The 22,177-nt window shown below is 43.4% G+C and overlaps 1 protein-coding gene across 1 annotated transcript in view; it reads left to right on the plus strand.

Annotated features, from left to right (window-relative positions):
• ATP10A (ATPase phospholipid transporting 10A (putative)) overlaps positions 1 to 13,124 on the plus strand; it is a 190,930-nt gene extending 177,806 nt beyond the window's left edge. The window contains 8 exon segments of the mRNA XM_040642656.1: positions 1,495 to 1,571; positions 4,929 to 5,054; positions 8,728 to 8,928; positions 10,763 to 10,843; positions 10,922 to 11,026; positions 11,499 to 11,686; positions 11,826 to 12,340; positions 12,343 to 13,124. Of these exon segments, the coding sequence (XP_040498590.1) occupies positions 1,495 to 1,571; positions 4,929 to 5,054; positions 8,728 to 8,928; positions 10,763 to 10,843; positions 10,922 to 11,026; positions 11,499 to 11,686; positions 11,826 to 12,340; positions 12,343 to 12,434 (1,385 nt within the window). The 3' untranslated portion in view covers positions 12,435 to 13,124.
• The last annotated feature ends 9,053 nt before the right edge of the window (positions 13,125 to 22,177 follow it).

Below are 22,177 nucleotides of genomic sequence, written 5' to 3' on the forward strand. Positions count from 1 at the left end.
GTACATCTTGAGGGCTGTGGTAACCACTAAGGGGACTGAGATGAGCATAGATGTGAACACATGTTTAGCTATGACTCCCTGGTCCAGGCTATAGGAAGGCCTCAGAGGTGGGCCTCTTCCAGGAGAGGCTGTCTCAGTCCCACCTTTGCCCTCATGTGTCTGGAGTGGCCTTCAGAGCTCCCTTAGCAAGTGATGTAGGTTGGTGCTGAGGAGTGTGCAGGCTGGGTGCAGGCTTCTCTGAGTTCCTCTCCGTGGTGGCATGAGGCCCATGACCCTGGTAAGGCTGGTGTAACATATGAATGAATAAACCATATTTTCACAGCCTGGTCAGTGCCTGGTCAGCCATGAAATCACTGGTGTTTGGTATTCATTTAAAAAAAAAAAGGAAGATAAGTCTTAGTTGGTTAAAAAGAAAAGAAAAAAACAAAATAGAATCTCAAAAGGGAAAGGGAAAGTAATGACCCAGCAGAACTTTAGCTCATTTATTTGACCATGAGTGAAAGCATTGATGGCACCTAGTCCCAGGTGTCCAGTGGTTAATAATGTAGAGAACATGGTTGCCTGCCGTATCTCACTTTGGTTAGGACATTCTGAGAAAAGCTGCAGAGATTGTTAATGACTTCACAGAATTTCAATTTCACAAATATTGACTGATCACTCATGTTGGGACCAGTGCAGAAAAAGAACAGAAAAATCATAGGACAAAGACATCCTGTAGCCATGTTATGAATCACTCTGATTTGTATATCTGCACTTTTTGCATATTTGAAACTTGGGAGGTACTCTGTGACTTGGGACCGTCTGCTGCCCTATTCCTGAGTGACAGTGACAAGCAAGTCTCTGCTAGCTTTTCCCTGAAGGTGATGAGATGTCTGACCTATGTCCTATGTTCCTAACCATTTTCTATCAGCAGCTTGACTGAATAAATAGAAGTTCTTCTTTATCACATCTTTAGAGGGCCCAAAGGTAAGCACAATAGCTAATAAGCTAGCTAGTAATCAGTGTACAAAAAGAGCTCTAGAGTTTGCTGGGCAGAATTTAAGCTCCTTTGTTCAGTTTAGAAAGCCGTTCGTGTGAGCATGAATTAGAATAGCCTTTACTGTTATGCTCTGCATGTGATAAAGGCTAGAGCTCGGGGAGTAATAACAATGATGATGATGATAGCATCTTTATTGTGCCAGGCACCGTGTTAAGGGCTCTCTCCATGGGTATATGAGCCAGTAATGTAGAGTGAATGCTAAACAAAATGGTAACCATGCCGGCCTGCTTTCTGAAACAACTCTTGATGTGACTGGGAGTTCCAAACCTCACGCCATGTTTGTTTTGACTGCTTAACTCAATTTTCCCAGAGCAGGCTCTGTACTTCCTCTTCCTCACTCATCCCATGACCCTTTCACAGGACTCAGCCCAGTAGGGACCCCGTGAAGATCCATCAAGCCGTTTGATTCTGTGCATCTCAACTCAAACGATTCTTCCTGCCTGTGCTGTTTCTAGGAGATGGAGCCAATGATGTCAGCATGATCCAGGTGGCAGATGTGGGTGTGGGAATCTCGGGCCAGGAGGGCATGCAGGTAAAGACCGACCAGGGCTATCCAAGTAGCCCACTGTTGTACCTTGCCATGGGCTTTGTCCAACAAAACTAAAGGGTTGGCCTTCAATGTAATGTGATGCTCCCCTCCGCTAAGCCAGTAGCAGAAGATAAGGTAGAGGTGGCTAGTTCTTCATGTTAATGAAGCAGTAAATAGCTTTGCCTAGGTCTATAAGTATATTTTTATGAAATAAGTGGAACAAAGTGAGGCAAGGTGAGTCATCACCTTCACTCTGGCTATTTATGGCTCATCCTTGGAGGAAGGCATGTTTTACTGTTCCATTTGAAAAAATGACTCTGTTGTAGGACTGTTGGAACCTGGTATCACTATAAAAATGGAATCTCGACTCACATGGCAATTTATCTCTGCCTTTTTCGTTTGTCATTATGTTGGTTCTTAACATGTGATTCAGATGGTGAACAACTGAGTTCATTAAAACTAATTTTCTTCTGGATGTAGGTAGTACCACAACAATTTTCAACATTTGATTAACTTTGAATCATGACATTTTTTCACTTGGTGGAGACCTTAGAGAACAACGTATCCAGTTTCCTTCTCCTAAAAATCCAGATGTTGGTCACCATTTAGTCACTGATGCAATCAGTATTTATTCAGTGAACACGTGTATGTGCCAGGCCTGTGCAGAACTCATTAATTTTCTTACCTGACATTAAAATAACAATAAGTTGGAAAGTCCCGAGCTAGAAACACAGTAGTTCCTCTTGGCCCATCCTCAGCATGTACCTTACTCTCCTCCTGCCCTCATTTGACCCGAGTCACTGTATTACGTAACTTGTGTGGTTTTAATTCTTCCATGAATCAGAAAATGCAGCCCAGTGTTGGACTCATCCCTGCCGTTTAATGCCATGTGCATGGGGAGTGAATGGATGAACAAAATCCTTGGTTCATTCTGATGTTTTCACCATCATTTCCACTGCAGCTGTTTCCTATAGTGAAAAGCTGACCAGGGCAGTTCCTGTAAATAGCATATGCAGAGAAATGCACCAAGTAAATACATTTTGTTTGAAAGACTCTCAGGTTTGTGGATGGGGAGGGGGCTGAGCTACCACACTGCTCACTTCCTCAAGGCAAGGGCCAGTGCAAATATATACTTAAAGCCATGCGAGAAATGATGGGAACAGCCAAATGATAGGGCGTATCCTGAGATGAAGCTTTGGGTGAGCATAACTTCTAGGTAAGATGTTGTTGGATGCTTCTGCATTTATTTAAAGCTACACTTCTTATTGAGGATACATTGTGTAAGGTGATGGTAAGCCTGATACCTTTTCTTTCTTTCTTTTTTTTTTTAGATTTTTTATTTATTTGACAGAGATAGAGACAGCCAGTGAGAGAGGGAACACAAGCAGGGGGAGTGGGAGAGGAAGAAGCAGGCTCATAGCGGAGGAGCCTAATGTGGGGCTCGATCCCAGAACGCAGGGATCACGCCCTGAGCCGAAGGCAGACGCTTAACTGCTGTGCCACCCAGGCGCCCTCTAATACCTTTTCTTACTGCTCCAAGTGCTCAGGTTCCCAGGGAATATTGTCCCTGCTTACATTTTAGTCAGTCCAATAAGCAAAGGTGAGCCGTTTGGAAGATGGACTCTGTGGGATGCTGTGGTAACACGGACACTAGGGATCTGAGCAGAGTCACCAAGAATGAGTGAGGGTATTTGGAGCTCCCCATCTTAGCCAAGTGTGAAACTTATCCCAGTTTGGCCAAGGAGATCCTGCATCTCTGAGAATCTTGGTCTTCATGGGATCATCTGGTCCACCGTTGTTTATTGATCACCAGATGGGACCAAGCACTGAGTGGGAACTCAGGGTACACGGTGATCACAACAGCTATCCTGGCTGTCATGGAATGTCCAGAGAAGTTGGGAAGACAGATACATATTTTAAATGTACACAGATAGTCACACTTGTAATAAATGCTGTCAAAGAGAAACACTGGTTTTGGTGTTGAGTGTTTCGCAGGAAGGTCTAACCTAGCTGGGAGCATTCTGGAAGGCTCCCTTGACAGAGGGACAAAGAGTGGATTCAGGGCCTAAATTTGGAGGTGGGAAGGAGTGGCAGAAGGCTGGAGAGGAGTACACAAAGCCTTTAGACCCCGGTGTTGACAGGAAGAAGTATAGAAACAGTATTTGCTTTGAAATCTTTAACTTTTGGTTTAGAAAGCAGGCATTTGAAGGCTTCACGCTTTTCTGTGATGTATAATGACATTATTCTATTTCACTTAAGGGACCACATCAAGTGTGATCTAACTCCTTTCAAGGAGTTATTTGACTAGAGGGAAATCAATTGAATTTTAAAAGCAGACTTACATTTTTGTGTAGAACAATCCTCCAAAAATAACCAGAAATCTTTTCCTCACATTTTCTTGGACTTTTTTTCCAAATAGAGAAATTCATTATATGGTGGGTTCTAAGTTATTCTGGGTACAAAACGTGTCATTTTGATGGCATTTGTCTGGCCCACTTAGTTTAATTGTGTAGAACATGATACTGAGTGAAGTGAGGGGACACTTGCACCCCTGGTCGTCTTTCCATGGAGGAAACCAGCTGTTCCCACTCCCTTCTGGGTGGCAACACCTGTTGCCCTTTTGTAGCTTCCTGGGACTGGGTTATGTGAAGGCCAGCAGAGCCATGGGCTTGGCCTAGCTTATCACCTGTGGCTGCTATGGAGAAGGACCCAAAACACACCTCCCAAAATGGCCAACGGCCTGTCTGATTCATACAAAAAGGACAGCTTCAGTTTGTCTTTGGGTTGAGACCCCAATATGAATAAAACATCAGAGGGTGGAGGATAGTAGAGAAACTGTACATCTCTGAGTTTTTGTTTTTGTTTTTTGCTTGTTAAAGAAAGCATGGGAAAACAATGGGACACCTGAGTGGTTCAGTCAGTTAAGCCTCTGCCTTCGGCTCAGGTCATGATCCCAGGGTCCTGGGATCAAGCCCAGCCATCAGACTCCCAGCTCAGTGGTGAGCTTGCTTCTCCCTCTCCTCCCCTCTTGCTATCTCTGTCTCTCTCAAATACATAAATAAAATCTTTAAAAAAAAAAAAAGCATGGGAAAACAAAAGCTTTTAAAAATCAATTACATATATTCAAAATCTTTAATGAGTTCTATAAAATGATACCCCTAAACTAGAATACTTGTTGCAATTGATTTTTTTTTAATTGAAGGAAATAATAAGGAAAATGAGGATAAAGTAAGCCCTGGCCAGTCACACACACATTGTGTTTGAAACTGGATTTCTCCGTGCCTTGTATTTGGGGGAGATAAGACAGACCTTAGATGGAGTAAGGTGTCACCAATAACAAGGAATTCTTTCCCTTTCAAGGCAGTGATGGCCAGTGACTTTGCAGTGCCAAGATTCCGATACCTCGAAAGACTCTTAATTGTTCACGGACATTGGTGCTATTCCCGACTTGCCAACATGGTGCTGTACTTCTTCTACAAAAATACAGTAGGTATTTGACACTTTTGGTTTCTAGAGTTTTTGAATCAAAAAGCCTGAGCTGAGATTTATCAGACCATCCCCTGAATGTGGCCATCTGGCCATCCCAGGGCTTCCTGTTGGTTCCATCCTCCTTGGCCTTTGTGAACTTACCCTGGGCCTAGCCTGGCCTTGCCCACTATAGGCTCAGAAGTCTAGCTCACAGGCACATGAAGGTAGCTGCCCCTCTAAGGGAGAAAGTTGTGAAAACAGATCAAACAAGAATGTCCACTTAGTGCTTTAAAATAAGCAGTGGGAGAATCATGAGTTACAGTGGTCTGTACAGGGTCACACAGCTAGTGAGTGAGTAGTCAAGGCTGCATTTAACCCCAGCTCATCGGACTCCCAACTCTTAACCACTCTGTTAATGTGTTTCCTAGGAGCAGACTGCTGAGGTATCCATAGACAGGAATCCTCTAATCAGCGTACTCTCTAGAGCAGACGGGAAAATCCAGTGATAAGCAGGAGTGCAGTGGCAGTGCTGGAATCAAAATGAGAACACTTAGTCATGCTATGATCCCAATACTGAATGGCCTCTGTGGAAACGTACTCACACTGGGCCAGGTGTGTGAGTCCCCTGGTCAGGACACAGCTGTAGGGCCTGAGGAACAGGGCCACCTGTGGGGCCTTGCCACACTTTCTCCTGTGCTGATAGGGCAGACATTCCCCCTTCTGACCAGCTCGGTCTATAACTGACCCTCAGTCAGATCACACCCAGGCCTGGCTGGCTAATTACAGTTCTCTCTCTCTCCAGAGACTCTCATCAGGGCTCTGCTCCATTTCATGTTGATCTTAATGTTTAACTCTTAGTTCCTTTATTATTAAGTCTTTGGCAGACAGGTGTCCTTCTCTATAGCCCTCCAGGATGGATGCCATGGCCATTTTAGAACCCTGCTTTACTTGTAGGAAAGGGATAGACATTCTGCTAAGAAGTTGCTGATTTGCTACTTGTTGCTCTTGTCTCTAAAAGCTTGTGGCTAAATGTACAAACAAGGAGACAATAAATAAACTCTTGGGGTAAGTGATCTTTCAGGGTAATTCCACAAATCTGCCACGTTGGATGCCTCAATTCCAGTGTCAAGATCATCCTATACTCTTCTTAAAAAGGACAAAATACAATAACATTAAAAAAAATCTCCATGCTAACTCTGAACTGCCATCAGTGTACCTCTTGTTCATGTTCTTGTTTGTTCTGGAGATTTAGACCTAACTATTTTTCCTAACCCTCTTACCCCCCTTACCCTCACCCATTTTTCAAAATGTCTTCTAGCAAATGAATACAGATACTCAGGACCAATCATGGCATGTCTAATTTGATCAGTTGCGTCCTGGAAATTAATTCTGATTAATTCTAATTAAATTAATTAATTCTAATTAAATCCCAGGTTCTGCCTGGGATTCTGTCCAAAGACGTCTGTACCATGCTGCCCCTGGCCTTGGCCAATTACTCCCTTCTTTCTCCCATCCACCTGGCATTGCATCCCCAGAGCTAAGGCCCCCATGCATATACTTGTAAGCCTAGAGGTTCCCAGTTCCCAAAGAGGTGGATGGGTGCTTGAGTACAGATGAGTGCGGCTGGGCAGATGGAACCCCAGCTCTGTTTCTGTCATTAATTTCTGTGCAATCTTGAGCAAGTTATTTGCTTTCTAGGGATTTTGTTTCCTTTATTTGAAAACAAAGCATGAGAGTTGAGTTCTACTCTCCATAATTCCTCATGAAAATTTCTTAGACTGGGGGGAGGGAATTCAGCATTTCAGTTGCAGATGAGTGCCAGAGTGGCCACCTGAATGGGCACAGCCTCCTGCCTGTCATGATGAATCTGTCCTCATGAAGCGGATGGGAGGGAGAAGGAGATGTCTGTCTTTATTCCATATAAGAGGCAGGACCTCTGTTAACAAGCACTGATTATTACCCTGCCTCCCAAAGTGAGAAATTCATTAGTTTTAGGAGTAGGTTGGTCTTCCTTTCCAATAAAACAGAGAAGAAAAGTTTCCATGGCAACAGTAGTTTGGGAAGAAGGCTTTTTGGTACTATAAGAAAAAAAAATGTCAATTATCTAAGTACTTTTCCTCCTCTTTCTCTTGACTCCTGTTGTTCACTGATGACTCATTAGGCTGAGCCTGTGGGGGTGGGTGAGAGAAAGTCAGCCGTGGGAGTGAGAAGGGAAGAAAGTCAATGAAAAACCCAAGTTTGTCAGTTTGCAGTTTGGAAGGGAAAAATTGCATTAAGTCATAGATTGAAACAAGATTTGGAGGATATGTGTCATTTTTTTCCTGATCTTCAGACCAAGCCATTTTCAGGTCCAGAAACCAAAGCTCAGAGAAGGTAAGTGACTGAGTCAAGGTCAGAAAGATAGATAGGGGCAGCTCTAGAACCAAAACCCAGGCCATTACCTGTGGTCCCCTGCAGAGAATGCCAAGACCCACAAGTGGTTTGAACAGGGCGGCTTTATTACTTATACAATCACCGTAGTCAAGTCATTTAACGTCTTGGACCTGAGTTTCCTTCTCTCTGAGTGGCGTAAGCACACTGGCCTGGCTTGAGCCTCAGAGGAAATAGCTGTACTGCTAATTGAAACAACAATAGATCATAAGTAGCTATTGTGTACAAGGAGACCTCGTGAGTACTTTAAATGCACAAGTTCATTAATCCTCACAACAATCCATAGCTAAGTACCATTGGGGGGTACCCATGTCATGGACAAGGACACTGAGGCAGAAAGGGGTTAAATGATCTGTGCCAAATTATACAGCTAATAGGTGCAAATGCTTTGCCATTGCTAAATTGCCATGCCCCCATGTAAATGCACTCAAGCCACTGAAGTTCAGTGATCAAGTAATAGGGGGAAGAGATCCACCCAACCCCTCCTACTGAGCATGGGCTTGAAGAGACTATTCAACCTCCCTGATCCTCACTTTCCTGTTCAGCAAAGCAGGGGTAGCTATAAGAACCAGTGATAATACCTATACCTCACCTGCCAGCAGAGTGCCTGGTGGATATCTGGGCTTGGTCAAGGCAGCAATGTTGGTATCATCATCAACTTTGTTGCCATGCTTGTGTGTGTCCTCCCTGCCATGGGAGTCAAGAATTGCCCACTGTTCCTCATCAGAAAGAGTACGTATCTAAAGAGAGAGGCAGGATCTGGGATGTAGACCAGGTAGGTTTGGTTTAGGATCACAGAGGACAGCTACTAGGGAAGATGTGTGAGCAACCCTAGACCCTGCTGAACCTTTATGGGGAATTCCTGTACTTAACCGGACCTCATCTCCTCAGCTGCCTGTGGGAACAAAGAAAGAGTTTGTCCTGTGAAGTTAAGGGACTGTCAGGAAGAGCCTAGCCAGCACTTTCGTAAGTGCTCAATTAATGCTGTTCCATCCAATCTGCACTTCTTGCTGGCTGGTACCAGCATCATCTGTCCATGGGCGGTCCTTGGGAATTCTCATCTCCCATTGTCAGTCCTTCATGCTCAAGGAAATGAGGAGGGAGAGAGAGGGCAACAAGATTGGGCTGCCTTTGGAGGAAATTTCTGCCTATAAATTCGATCTGTATGGTCAAATTCTACAAAACCCTTAGATCCCTCGGGTGTGAATCAGCAAGGACAGCTAAGAATTGTCTGTCCCCGTTCTTCTTTTCTTGATTTCAGATGTTCGTGGGCCTCCTGTTTTGGTTCCAGTTTTACTGTGGCTTCTCTGCGTCTGCCATGATTGACCAGTGGTATCTGATCTTCTTTAATCTGCTCTTCTCATCACTTCCCCAGCTCGTGACTGGGGTGCTGGACAAGGACGTGCCAGCTGACGTGCTGCTGACTGAACCACAGCTCTACAAGAGTGGCCAGAACATGGAGGTGAGGCTCCCCTCCTGCCCCCACCTCCCATTTCTTGGCTCTCCCACCATCCACATTCACCTTAACAGAAAGTGCAAGTCTCTATACTACCCTGTAAATGGACACCCTGGGAAAAATTGTTAAAATTTTGGAAAATGCCCAGTGGGAGGTAAAAAATGAATTCTGTGTACTTGATTGTGCTGTGTATTAAGTAGAGTGAGCTTACTGTTTGGAGTGATGGTATCCTGGTATATGCATATGTCCAAACCCATCAAGATGAATACATTAAATGTGTGCAGTTTTTGTGTGTCAATTTACCTCAATAAAAAAAGAGGGAGATTAATAGAAAAGGTATAATGACATGAAAAGTCTCTACACCAGTAGTCTCCAGGAGCCCAAGGAAAGTCCACTTGGAATCAGTCAGGGTCACATGGATTGCTGCCTCCTGAGCAGGGATTTTTCTAAAACAATCCCCTGAAAATGTGATTTATTTTGAATGGGAATTAAGCAGGAGATAAACCCATGGGGAAACCATTGAGAGAATAAGTGAATACAAACAGATATAAATACATGTTTACATCAACACACCACATAGATTGACATGCTAATTACCAGCTATTCCTACCAGCATTTAAAGTTGGCCCTCTAAGTGCTTCTCTTTGCTAGTTGTAATTATTGTATGTGTGCAAAGGGAATGGAGCTCCCTATCTCTTACAACAGTCTCTGATTTAGAATGAGTTTACTTTTGAGTTGACTTCCCCTGGTCACCTTCATTGACACTGGGTTCCCTCAGAGGTAGGCAGCAGGAGTGGGGCTGTGGGGTGGGAGTAACTCAGGGTCATGCAGATGAGGATGGCCTCTGCTTGTTACCTGTCACTGGAGGAATGCCTGTACTCAGCTTGGCCTCCTGTCCTTGGCCAGGGTCTGGGACTGGCCAAGGGAACCAGACATAAGGAGTTTGTCCTGTGGAGCTAGGGGACTGAAGGAGGAGCCTAGCCAGCACTTTCTTAAATGCTCAGTAAATGCTCATTCAGTCCGATCTACATTTCCTGCAGGCCAGTACCAGCCCCAGCTGCTTAGGAGCTCTGAGCCAAATACAAATTTGGTTACCCAGTAAATGAAGCCTTGATCAGTCCATATCAAGGTCATTTTTGCCCTCAGTGTACAGCTTTTTTATTTTAACATTAAACACTTCCATGATCTAATTTTAAAAGGTTCACTTTTAAGAAACATTCTAGGGGACCCACCAACAAAGGGCAGCAACACTCTGACAAAGTAGGAGTGGAAGAACTCAAATTGGAGCAGGATGTCTACAACTTGAGGTGTTATGCCTACTGTCAGAAAATACTCCTTCAGGGGCACCTGGGTGGCCCAGTCAGTTAAGCGTCGAACTCGTGATTTTGGCTTAGGTCATGATCTCAGGGTGGTGAGACAAGCCCCACGTTGGGCTCCAACCTCAGTGGGGAGTCTGCTTGAGATTCTCTTGCTCTGCCCCTCCCCCTGCTCTCTCTCTCTCTCTCTCTCTTTCAAATAAATACATCTTTAAAAAAAAAAAAATGCTCCCTCATAGGATTTAGGAAGTGGTTTTATCTGTCTTCTGTTGACCTAGAGCTAGAGTACCTGGTCTTATGGACAGATGCTCTGAATGATTGACCCAGCTGCAGATGATGCCTCTGCAGATGTTCCTCTGGGACCTCAACTCGCCAAAGTTCTGAATTAGCAAGTTGCCCTGGGATGCTTATCTTGTGCATTGATGGCCCTGTAGCTATTGGAAGACATCATTCGAAGAGATGCTTACTTCCCTATAATTTCTGTGCTTGTTTTTGTTTTTGTTTTTGTTTTTGTTCCGTCGCAGGAGTACCGGCCGCGCACGTTCTGGTTCAATATGGCTGATGCTGCCTTCCAGAGCCTAGTTTGCTTTTTCATTCCTTACCTGGTAAGTTGGCACCTGGCACAGTCTTTCTCAGCAGCTTCATCCAGCAACCCACAGACACAGGACACTACTGTCTTTCAGGCCTACTATGACTCAGACACAGATGTGTTTACCTGGGGAACCCCCATCACGGCCATCGCGCTGTTCACCTTCCTTCTGCACCTGGGTATTGAAACCAAGACCTGGGTAAGAGCTGTGGGCATGATCCCTCGGGGTGCTGATGCTGTGGGCCCCACACTCCCAGGCAGATTCCATGACATCTAGAAGATTTCTGAGCAGACAGGTGACTGCAAAGCCAGCTTCACTGTGGAGAAGGGAAACAAATACATGGGCCCGCCACATGTATTGGAGGCCCTGATGTGGGAACTGCTGCATCCTGACTGGTGATCTTAACCTGGGCAGATCTTTGCTGCCTCCTGCCTGTTCTGCTCTCCTCCTCCACCCCACAACCCCCTTTCCCTCTCTCTTTCCTTCCTATTCCTGACTTCATCTCCCTGACTGTGTCCAGGCTGGTCTACAGATGCCAGCAGCTTCATCAAGCCCTCCCAGCTGCCTATACCACAGACCCGTGTTTTCACTAAGCCCTTAGAACAGCTACCCACTGATGGATGACCAGTACATTTCATTGAAATAAATGCCCTTTCTCTTTCCCCCTTAGACCTGGCTCAACTGGATAGCTTGCGGCTTCAGTATCCTTTTGTTTTTCACTGTGGCTTTGATTTACAATGCTTCTTGTGCAACATGTTATCCTCCATCCAACCCTTATTGGACTATGCAGACATTACTGGGCGACCCCGTGTTTTACTTGACTTGTCTCATAGCACCTGTCGCTGCACTACTTCCCAGGTGGGTATCAGGGACAGTGTCCCTCAAGTCCTAAAGAAGCTCTGAGAGAGTTCTTGCACCTGTGTTTTTGTAGTGTGAAAGTCTCAGAAGACTCAAAGGCACCACCCACAGATGACTGTTTCTTCTATGCTCTTTCCAGATTGTTTTTCAAAGCCGTGCAGGGGAGTCTCTTCCCCACCCAACTTCAACTGGGGCGCCAGCTGGCCAAGAGGTCCCCCAAGAAACTCATTGCTCCCAAAGAGACCTTTGCTCAGGGACATCTCCCAGGAGAACCCAGAACTCAGTCATCAGAACAGAAAAGCATCAGTACTTCTGGACCCTTCTCCCAGGACTGCACCTCACAGGCATCTTGGCACATACAGCGACCAGCCTGCTCCCCAGAGGCTAGTGGGGAGCCCAACGTGGTGGACATGAATGTGCCTTTAAGGGAGGATATTCTACTGGAGGGACTGAGCAGTCAGGCCCCAGGGTCCTCCATGTCAAGGGAGGCTATCCTGGAAAGGTGTCCTGGGGACTCCAAGATGAAACCCACCAGTACCAGCAGGGCAACCCCCCTGTCGTCCATTTTCAACCTGCCCAACTTCAGCTCCCTCAACTGGATTTCCTCCCTCTCATTGGTCAGTGGGCTGGGAAGTGTCTTACAGTTCTCTCGAAGTAGTTTACAGATGGACAAGCAGGACAGCGAGTTCTTGCCCAGTCCACCTCAGCCAGACCAGGATCTATGTGGCTTAAGCGGGCAGACCACTGACTACTTCTAGGAACATCTTCCAGAGACTGCGGTGGATGGCAGTAGCAGTGAAAACCTAGAAATGGCCTCTTTTTTTTTTTTTTGTAACTTAGATGTTAATATTATTTATGTTTATTATTTGCACAGAAGAGTTCTAGTGAGATGTATTTTATGTTTCCAAGGCTAACACAGGAAATGAAAGGTACCAAAAAAGAAAGTTTATTTTTTAAAAGTTCTAAGTAGAATATATTGAAAAGAAAAATAAGAGCTTTAACGTATATAAAAGTTTAAAGAACAGTAACACTTGAAAAGTGTGTTTAGATTTATTTTTTCATCTCATTTTATAAGAAAATGCAATATGATTAATTTTCTTCAACAGGCACTACCTTGGCTTTCCCCCATGTGAAACGTGTGTATGAGCTCAGTGAATCCCAGATGGTTGTGGACAACAGTGAGGGGAGATGACAGGGCAAGCATGCAACTTCTCTGTCCTTGTCTCCTGTTTCCCCACCCTGCCTCCACCAGCCTGGGAGAGCTTGGCTCTGCTTCACCCAGAAAAGGGAAAGAGAGAATGCATGCATGGAGTTCATCCCAATGTTGAAATCTATACAGGCATTCTGTAAAGATCGCCTTGTAGGTATTACAGTCCCTATGTAGGGTCTTGCCTATCAAAATCATAACAAGCAATAAACAACCTTCACTTTGCAAGGAGAATGTGTCCTGTTGCCACCATTGTGTGAAGTTTTTAATATGTGACCGAACAGCATGTTCTGAGTACCACGGGGAACTTCTTCATGACAAGTCCTTTTAAACACCATGAAGGATACAGCTGGGTCCCATGAAAGCTGCATACTGTAACGCTATGACACTAGGTTAAAGCACAGCTCTATACACCAGGCGACCAGCCCCACAAGACCCTTCCTGCCAAGAGGCTAGGCTTTTTAAGTGTGTATCTTTAGACATTTGTCTTATGAGTCATTTCTGTTCCTCTAAACAGAGGGAAAAGGAGGGAAAAATTCTGAAATATCCAAGGCAATTAATTATATAGCATTTCCTCTGAAGAGAACTTTCTTTGCACTTAAAAAAATTTATTTAAATTCAACTTAGTTAACATAGTGTATTATTAGATTCAGGAGTAGAATTTAGTGATTCATCAGTTGCATAACACCCAATGCTCATTACACCAAGTGCCTTCCTTAATGCCCATCACCCAACTACCCCATCCCCCAACCCACCACCCCTTCAGCAACCCTCAGTTTGTTTCCTATAGTTAAGAGTCTCTTATGGTTTGTTTCCCTCGTTTTAATCTTATTTTTCCTTCCCTTCCCCTATGTTCATCTGTTTTGTTTCTTAAATTCCACATGAGTGAAATCATATGGTATTTGTCTTTCTCTAACTTATTTTACCTAGCATACTACCCTCTAGTTCCATTCATGTAATTGCAAATGGCAAGATTTTATTCGTTTTGATGGCTGAGTAATATTCCATTGTGTGTGTGTGTGTGTGTGTGTGTGTGTGTGTGTGTGTGTGTGTATACACCACATCTTCTTTATCCATTCATCTGTCAATGGACATCTGGTCTCTGTCCATATTTTGGATATTGTGGACATTGGGATGCATGCACCCTATCAAATCACTATTTTTGTACCTTTTGGATAAATACCCAGCAGTGCAATTGTTGGGTTCTAGGGTAGTTTTATTTTTAACTTTTTGAGGAACCTCCATACTGTTTTCCAGAGTGGCTGCACCAGTTTGCATTCCCACCAACAGTGTAAAAGGGTTCCCCTTTCTCCACATCCTCACCAACATCTGAGTTGTTAATTTTAGCCATTCTGACTGGTGTGAGATGATATCTCATTGTGGTTTTGATTTGGATTTCCCTGATGAGAAGTGATGTTGAGCATTTTTCATGTGTCTGTTGGCCGTTGGTATGTTTTCTTTGGAGAGATGTCTGTGCATGTCTTCTGTCCACTGACTGGATTTTTTTGTTTTTTTGGGTGTTGAGTTTGATAAATTCTTTATAGATTTTGGATACTGGCCCATTATCTGATATGTCATTTGTGAATATCTTTTCCCATTCCATAGGTTGACTTTTGGTTTTGTTGACTGTTTCCTTTGCTGTGCAAAAGCCTTTAATCCTGATGAAACCCCAATACTTCATTTTTGCTTTTATTTCCCTTGCCTTTGGAGACATGTGTAGCAAGAAGTTGCTGTGGCTGAGGTCGAAGAAGTTGCTGCCTATGTTTTCCTCTAGGATTTTGATGGATTCCTGTCTCATGTTCAGGTCTTTCATCCATTTTGAGTTTATTTTTGTGCGTGGTGTAAAAAAGGTGGTCCAGTTTCATTCTTCTGAATGTGACTGTCCAGTTTTTCCAACACCATTTGTTGAAGAGACTGTCTTTGTTCAATTGGCTATTCTTGCCTGCTTTGTCAAAGATTAGTTGACCATACAGTTGAGAATCCATTTCTGAGCTCTCTATTCTGTTCCATTGATATATGTGTCTGTTTTTCTGCCAGTACCATACTGTCTTGATGACTATAGCTTTGTAATACAGCTTGAAGTCCAGAATTGTGATGCCTCCAACATTGTTTTTCTATTTCAACATTACATTGTCTATTTGGGGTCTTTTATGGTTCCATGCAAATTTTAGGATTGTTTGTTCTAGTTCTCTGAAAAATGCTGGTGGTATTTTGATAGAGATTGCATTAGATGTATAGATTCCTTTGGGTAGCATGGATATTTTAACAGTATTTGTTCTCCCAATCCATGAGCATGGAATGTTCTTCCATTTCTTTGTGTCCTCTTCAATTTCTTTCATAAGTGTTCTATAGTTTTCAGAGTACAGATCCGTCACCTCTTTGGTTGGGTTTATTCCTAGGTATCCTATGGTTTTTGGTCCAGTTGTAAATGGGATCGATTCCTTGATTTCTCTTTCTGATGCTTCATTGTTAGTGTATTGAAATGCAACTGACTTTCGTGCATTGATTTTATATCCTGAAACTTTGCTGAGTCTTTGTATCAAATCTAGCAATTTTTTGATGGAGTCTTTTGGGTTTTCTACATTGCATATCATCATGTCATCAGTGAAGAGTGAAAGTTCAACTTCTTTGCCAATTTTATTTCTTTTTGTTGGGTGATTGTTGAGGCTAGGTCTTCCAGTACAATGTTTAATAACAATGGTGAGAGTAGACATCCCTGTCTTGTTCTTGACTGTAACAAAAAAACTCTCAGTTTTTCCTTGTATTAGCTTTGTGTCTTTTGTATATGGATTTTATGATGTTGAGGTATGTTTCCTCTATCCCTACATGGTGGAGGGTTTTTATCAAGAAAGGATGCTGTATTCTGTCAAATGCTTTTTCTGCATCTATTGATAGGATCATATGGTTCTTGTCCTTTGTTTTATTAATGTGGTGTACCACATTGATTGATTTGTGGATGTTGAACCACCCCCGCAGCCCAGGAATAAATCCCACTTTGTACTGGTGAATAATCCTTTTAATGTACTGTTGGATCCTGTGAGCTAGTATCTTGGTGAGAATTTTTGCATCCATGTTCATCAGGGATATTGGCCTGTAATTCTCATATTTAGTGGGGTCTCTGTCTGGTTTGGGATCAACGTGATGCTGGCCTCATAGAATGAGTTTGGAAATTTTCCTTCCATTTCTATTTTTTGGAACATTTTCAGAAGAATGGGTATTAATTCTTCTTTAAATGTTTGGTAGAATTCCCCTGGGAAGCCATCAGCCCTGGACTTTTGTTTGTTGGGAGATTTTTGATTACTGATTCAATTTCTTTGCTAGTTATGGGTCTGTTCAAACTTCTAATTTCTTCCTGTTACAGTTTTGGTAGTTCATATGTTTCTAGGAATTTAACTATTTCAAGATTGCCTAATTTGTTGGCATATAATTTTTCATAATACTGTCTACAATTAATTGTTTGCATTTCTGTGGTATTTGTTGTGATCTCTCCTCTTTCATTCATGATTTTATTTATTTGGGTCCTTTCTCTTTTCTTTTTCATTAGTCTGGTTAGGGGCTTAGAAATCTTATTAATTCTTTTGAAGAACCAGCTCCTAGTTTTGTTGATCTGTTCTACCGTTTGTTTGTTTGTTGTTTCTGTATTATTGATTTCTGCTCTAATCTTTATTTCTCTACTCCTGCTGGACTTAGGCTTTGTTTGCTCTTCTTTTTCCAGCTCCTTTAAGTGTAAGCTTAGATGGGATATTTGAGACTTTTCTTGCTTCTTAGGGTAGACCTGTATTGCCGTATACTTCCCTCTTATGACTGCCTTTGCTGTATCTCAAAGGTTTTGGGCTGTCATGTTATCATTTTCATTTGCGTCCCTGTATTTTTGTAATTCTTCAATTTCCTGGTTTAACCATTCATTCTTTAGTAGGATATTGTTTAACCTCCATGTATTTGTGATCTTTTCAAATTTTTTCTTGTCGTGGGCTTCAAGTTTCACAGCAGCGTGGTCAGAAAAGATGCATGGCAGGAGCTCAATCTTTTTGTACTTCCTGAGGGCTGATTTGTGACCCAGTATGTGATCTTTTCAGGAGAATGTTCCATGTGCACTTGAAAAGAATGTGCATTCTGCCGCTTTAGGATGAAATGTTCTGAATATATCTGTTAAGTCCGTCTGGTTCAGCGTGTCATTCAAAGCCATTGTTTCCTTGTTGATTTTCTGCTTAGATGATCTGTCCATTGCTGTGAGTGAGGTGTTAAAGTCCCCTACTATTATTGCATTATTACCAATGAGTTTCCTTATGTTTGTTATTAATTGATGTATATATTTGGGTGTTCCCAAGTTAGGGGCATAAATATTTACAATTGTTAGAACATCTTGTTGGACAGACCCTTTTATTATGATATAGCACACTTCTTCATCTCTTATTAGAGTCTTTGGTTTAAAATCTAGTTTGTCTGTACAAGGATGGCTCCTCTGGCTTTCTTTTGATGTCTACTAACGTGATAGATGGTTCTCTATCCCCTCACTCTCAGCTGGAGATGTCTTTAGGTCTAAACTGAGTCTCTTGTGAGCAGCATATTGATGATGGGTCTTGTTTTGTTTTGTTTTTATCCATTCTGATGCCCTGTCTTTTGATTGGAGCATTTAGTCCATTGACATTCAGAGTAATTATTGATAGATATTAATTTAATGCCATTTTATTCCCTGTAATGTCACTGTTTGTGGAGAGTTTCTCTGTTTCTTTCTAATCATTGTTGCTTTTGGTCTTTCTTTCTCACTCAAAGGGTCCCCTTTAATATTTCTTGCAGGGCCGGTTTAATGGTCATGAACTCCTTTAGTTTTGTTTGTCATGGAACCTCTTTATCTCTCCTTCTATTCTGATGACATCATTGCTGGATAAAGTATTCTTGGCTGCATATTTTTTCCCATTTAGCATGTTGAATATATCATGCCAGTCCTTTTTGGCCTTCCAAGTCTCTGGAAGGTCTGCTGCCATCCTTACATTTCTACACTTGTAAGTTAAAGACCTCCTGTCCTGAGCTGCTTTCAGGATTTTCTCTTTATCTTTGAAATTTGCAATCTTCACTATTACAGGTTGAGGTGTTGACTTATTTTTATTGATTTTGAAGGGGGTTCTCTGTGCTTCCTGGACTTGAATGCCTGTTTCCTTCCCCAGATTAGAGAAGTTCTCAGCTATAATTTGTTCAAATAAACCTTCTGCCCCTCTCTCCCACTCCTCATTATCTGGAACCTCTATTATCTGGATTTAATTTTGCTTTATGGAATTACTGAATTCCCTTAATCTTCGTGATCTAGCAGTTTTCTTTCCCTCTCCTTTTCTGCTTCCTTATTTTCCATCATTTTATCTTCTGTATCACTGATTTGTGCTTCTGCCTCATTCATCCTCGTTTCTATGGCCTCCACTTGGGACTGCATCTCAGTAATTTAATTCCCTGTCAGTGAGTACGACCTCCTGTTCTTTCTTTTGGGGTGAATCTCTCCATCTTGTCATTTTGTCCAGAAAAGAAAGTAGAAAGAAGGAAGGGGAAAAACAACAAAGACAACAATAACAACAACAGGGGAAAAAAACAAAAAAACTAGATCCTGGGAGTGCTTTGTTCTGCTTGTTAAGAGACACTAGATCTCAAAATAAGAAAGAAAATATATTTTTTTCATGAAGATAAAATGAAAGGAAAAAAATTAAAATTACAGAGTTTAAAATGAAATAAATACTAAAAAAGTTTAAAAATTGAAAAAATAAGAAAATAACTGAAAAAATAATACTAAAAGACTAAAGAATAAAAATACAAAGAATGGTATATACTGTTTTCCCCAAGAGCTGAAGCTTTGCAGCCCTCTATGATCAGTGAACGTGGTGTGAGTGAGTTGTTTTTATTGGTCTTATAGGGGCGGGGCCTGTTGTGCCGGTTCTCAGGTGGACTTGCCCTAGTGCAAATGCACCTCTTTTGCAGGGGCAGGGTTCTGTGTAAGTGGCTCCAGACTCCACTAGGTGGCGCTGTTTTGCTCCCTGAAGGCTCTCAGAGCTTATGGGCAGGATGAATATGGCTGTGTCCCCCTCACAGAGCTGAGAATTCAAGTCCCCACTCTTCAGTGAGCCAAGTATTTTACCTCAGTGTTTTACCTCAGATTCAAAACGCCAAATTTTATGGACTCCTGCAGTGTGGACCCATGTTGTTCCTCCCGGGAGTGGGTGGAGGGTCTTCCTACATTTCTGTCTTTTGCTGGACCCCTCCCAGGAGAGCAGTCAATCATGCAGAGGTTTGCAGTTTATGGCAAACCAGAGCAGAAAGCCAGCACCTAGACTCCCTGATCTCAGCCAGCTTCCCTGCTCCTATGCCTGGGAATTCTGCTGCACTCAGGCTCGACCCGTTCTTCTTGTGACCCTGGGATCCTAAGACCATGCTGTTACACCTGGGATTCCACCCTCTTCACCACCTGAATGCCTTAAGCCAGGCACACCCGTCTTCTCCACACTGTACCAGACTTTAAAAGTTCTGATTTTGCCCTCCGCTGATTATAATACTTTGCAATAACCTCCTTAAGCAGGTTCCCTCCCCTTCGCCATATCCTCAGCAATATCACACTGGATTCAAGTCTCCCCACCTCCTACCTTCCAAACAGTGGTTGCTTTTCTACTTCTAGACTTGCAGCATTTGTTTTTTCAGATCTCTGATTTCTCAGGTGTACAGAATGATTTGATAACTATCTAGTTGTATTCCAGGTACAAGAAAAACTTAAAGTCCTCCTACTCCTTCACCATCTTAACTGCTCCACCCTCTCTTTGCACATTGTCAACAGCTGTGAGTCAGTGGCTCTGCTCAGCCTTGGGATGTGAAGTGAGCAGCATGTGCTCCCTGCTTAGGGGTCTTGTGGCTGCTTGTCTCCAAGAAGAGCAAGGTACTGAGGGTGGAGGATCTCAGGAGAAGCACTTCCTAGGCACAGCACACCAGGAAGAATGGCTGGTTATCCAGTGTGTGTGGGGGTCATTGAACAAGACAGAAGATGTACCTCATCTGGTTAGAAAGGGAAGGCAGGACTCACTTCTACAAAGCCAGAGACAGGGTGGGCTTTGGGCCCATTGAACTCAGCATCTCAGACCTGGGCCTTTACCCCCTTCTCCCTAAGCGCTCTGGGGTCAGTTTTGTCCTAAGGCTGGTTTTGTTCTTTGTGATACATGGCCAGAGCCAGGTCCCACAGTCCAGAGGAGAGGGCATTGCTCTCTACCCAGAAACAGAGTTCTGGGTTCCTTCACCTCAAGGAGCACAGGTTGCAGTTGCTGGCAAATTGAGGGGAATATCCTGACTAGAGCTTCTGGCTAGAACTGGAAGGTTCCCTCCAACTACCTGAGTTGCATGAGTGGATTCTCAGGAATATCTGGGCCCTGTTAGAGCAGGGAGAAAGAAGGAGGATTGGAAGGGGCTTCAGCAGCCAGCGGTGACCAGAACCGGAGGTGATGCTGTCTCAACTCTCTCCCTGCATGCCTAAGGCTGCTTTATCTCTTTTTGGAACAACATGTACAAAAAGAACTTACTTGGGAAGATACACAGCACTGCTCTCCTGGATTAATGTAATGCTTGTTAGCACAAAGTACAAGAAAAACTATATGCATACTTCCCTGAGTATCATAGTTCAGCATGCTCCAACTTCCAGATTTTCTTGCATTCACAACTGACCCTCTTTCCAAAGACTTCTCTCCTCCCTAGATACGTCCTCTTGGAAAATGGTATGATCGAGGAATTGGCTTTAGGAATATGCATACCAAAGCCATTTCAGAGAAATAAACATCATAAAGGGCACTGTCAACTACTCTGTAGGATGACAAATATTCATAGAAGCCTACAATACTAGTCTATCACAAGCAAGTAAGTGTGATCTCAAAATGAACATGGTACAGAGATGAACTTGATGATTATCTTTAAAAAACACTGAGTAGGATTTGAGTTAAAATGGCAGTGCAGTAGGGGGACCCTATGCTTGCCTTGTCCCTCAAGCACAGCTACATAAATATCAAATCATTCGGAACACCCAAAAAATTGATCTGAAGACTGAGAGAACAAACTGCAGAACTAAAGGGAGAAAAGAGGCCATATAGTGGAAACTAAGAGGTGCGGAGATATGATTCAGGGGAGAAAAGAATCTCAGGTGCTACAGAGGGGAGGAAGCCTTCATATCGGTGGGGGGGGTGGAGAGAAAGAGAGAAAACAGGATTACACCAGAAAAATCCTCAAAATCATTGACTGGGAAAACTATAGCAACTGATAATGGTGAGTTTTTACAAGCAATGAAACTTAAAGTCTGAAGTTCTAAAAGTCTGCACCATCCCCGGTAAAGCCTGATGGGCATAGGGCTTCTGTTGGGAAGAGGGACAGGGGCCTGGGAACAGACAGCATGGTCTGAGGATCCCCTGGGTTGCAATGGGAGAGATAGTCCCCCTTCTTGGAGTGCATTTGGGAGAAGGTGGCACTGCTTCTCAGGGGACAAAAGAGCTGGCAGGTGTCAATATGTTGCTCCATTCCTTAGCATAGGAAGAGAGATACCTGCCAACGGCAGCAAACCTTGGTGCTGGCTTTTTGCTGTGTTTCAACATGAACTCCAAGCCCCTGCACAATGTGCAATTGCTTTTCTGGGACAAACTGACACCAGTGACAGCATGGTGATACCCTTCCCCAGAGGATCAGTGCAGGTCCACACTACACTTGGTTCCTAAAATTTGGGGTTTTGAAACCCAGCCCCGCATGCCTGAGTTAAAATAGAGGAACAATGAACTGCTGGGTGGGCAAACAGCTTGGACACAGACATGGTGAAGGCAGGGATCTGACAGAAATCTGGGACATGATACAGGGTTATTCACTCTTCTGTGAGGGTTTTCTAAACAGTGGCAATCACAAACTCCCCACTCTGGGGACAAGAGAGTGGGGTGAGGCCATTTTCCCTTGCCCATCAGCACCGACAGACTTCAGTGAACAACACAGTACCCCTAGTGGGGGCTGGAGCCATTTAACCAAGACCTTCCCCGCTGCACCCACTTTACTAGAGCAAATCTGCCTGAGACACAGTGCAGCAGGCCCCACCCCCAGAAGACCAGCACAAACCACTAACATGCACCAACTCTACTTGATCATAGAATGCAGCAAATCTTCAGTTCCAGTGGAAATAGATTTGGCCTTATTTTAAGAAGCAGACCAAAGCATACCTAGTTAAAACACCACATGCTAGACAAGATCCAAACACTCACCACTGCAGGTAAGGAGAATCTGCAGAGGAATGACCCGAG

This window comes from Ursus maritimus, unplaced genomic scaffold (genome assembly GCF_017311325.1).
Source record: "Ursus maritimus isolate PB19 unplaced genomic scaffold, ASM1731132v1 scaffold_27, whole genome shotgun sequence".
NCBI classification, from domain to species: Eukaryota; Metazoa; Chordata; class Mammalia; order Carnivora; family Ursidae; genus Ursus; species Ursus maritimus.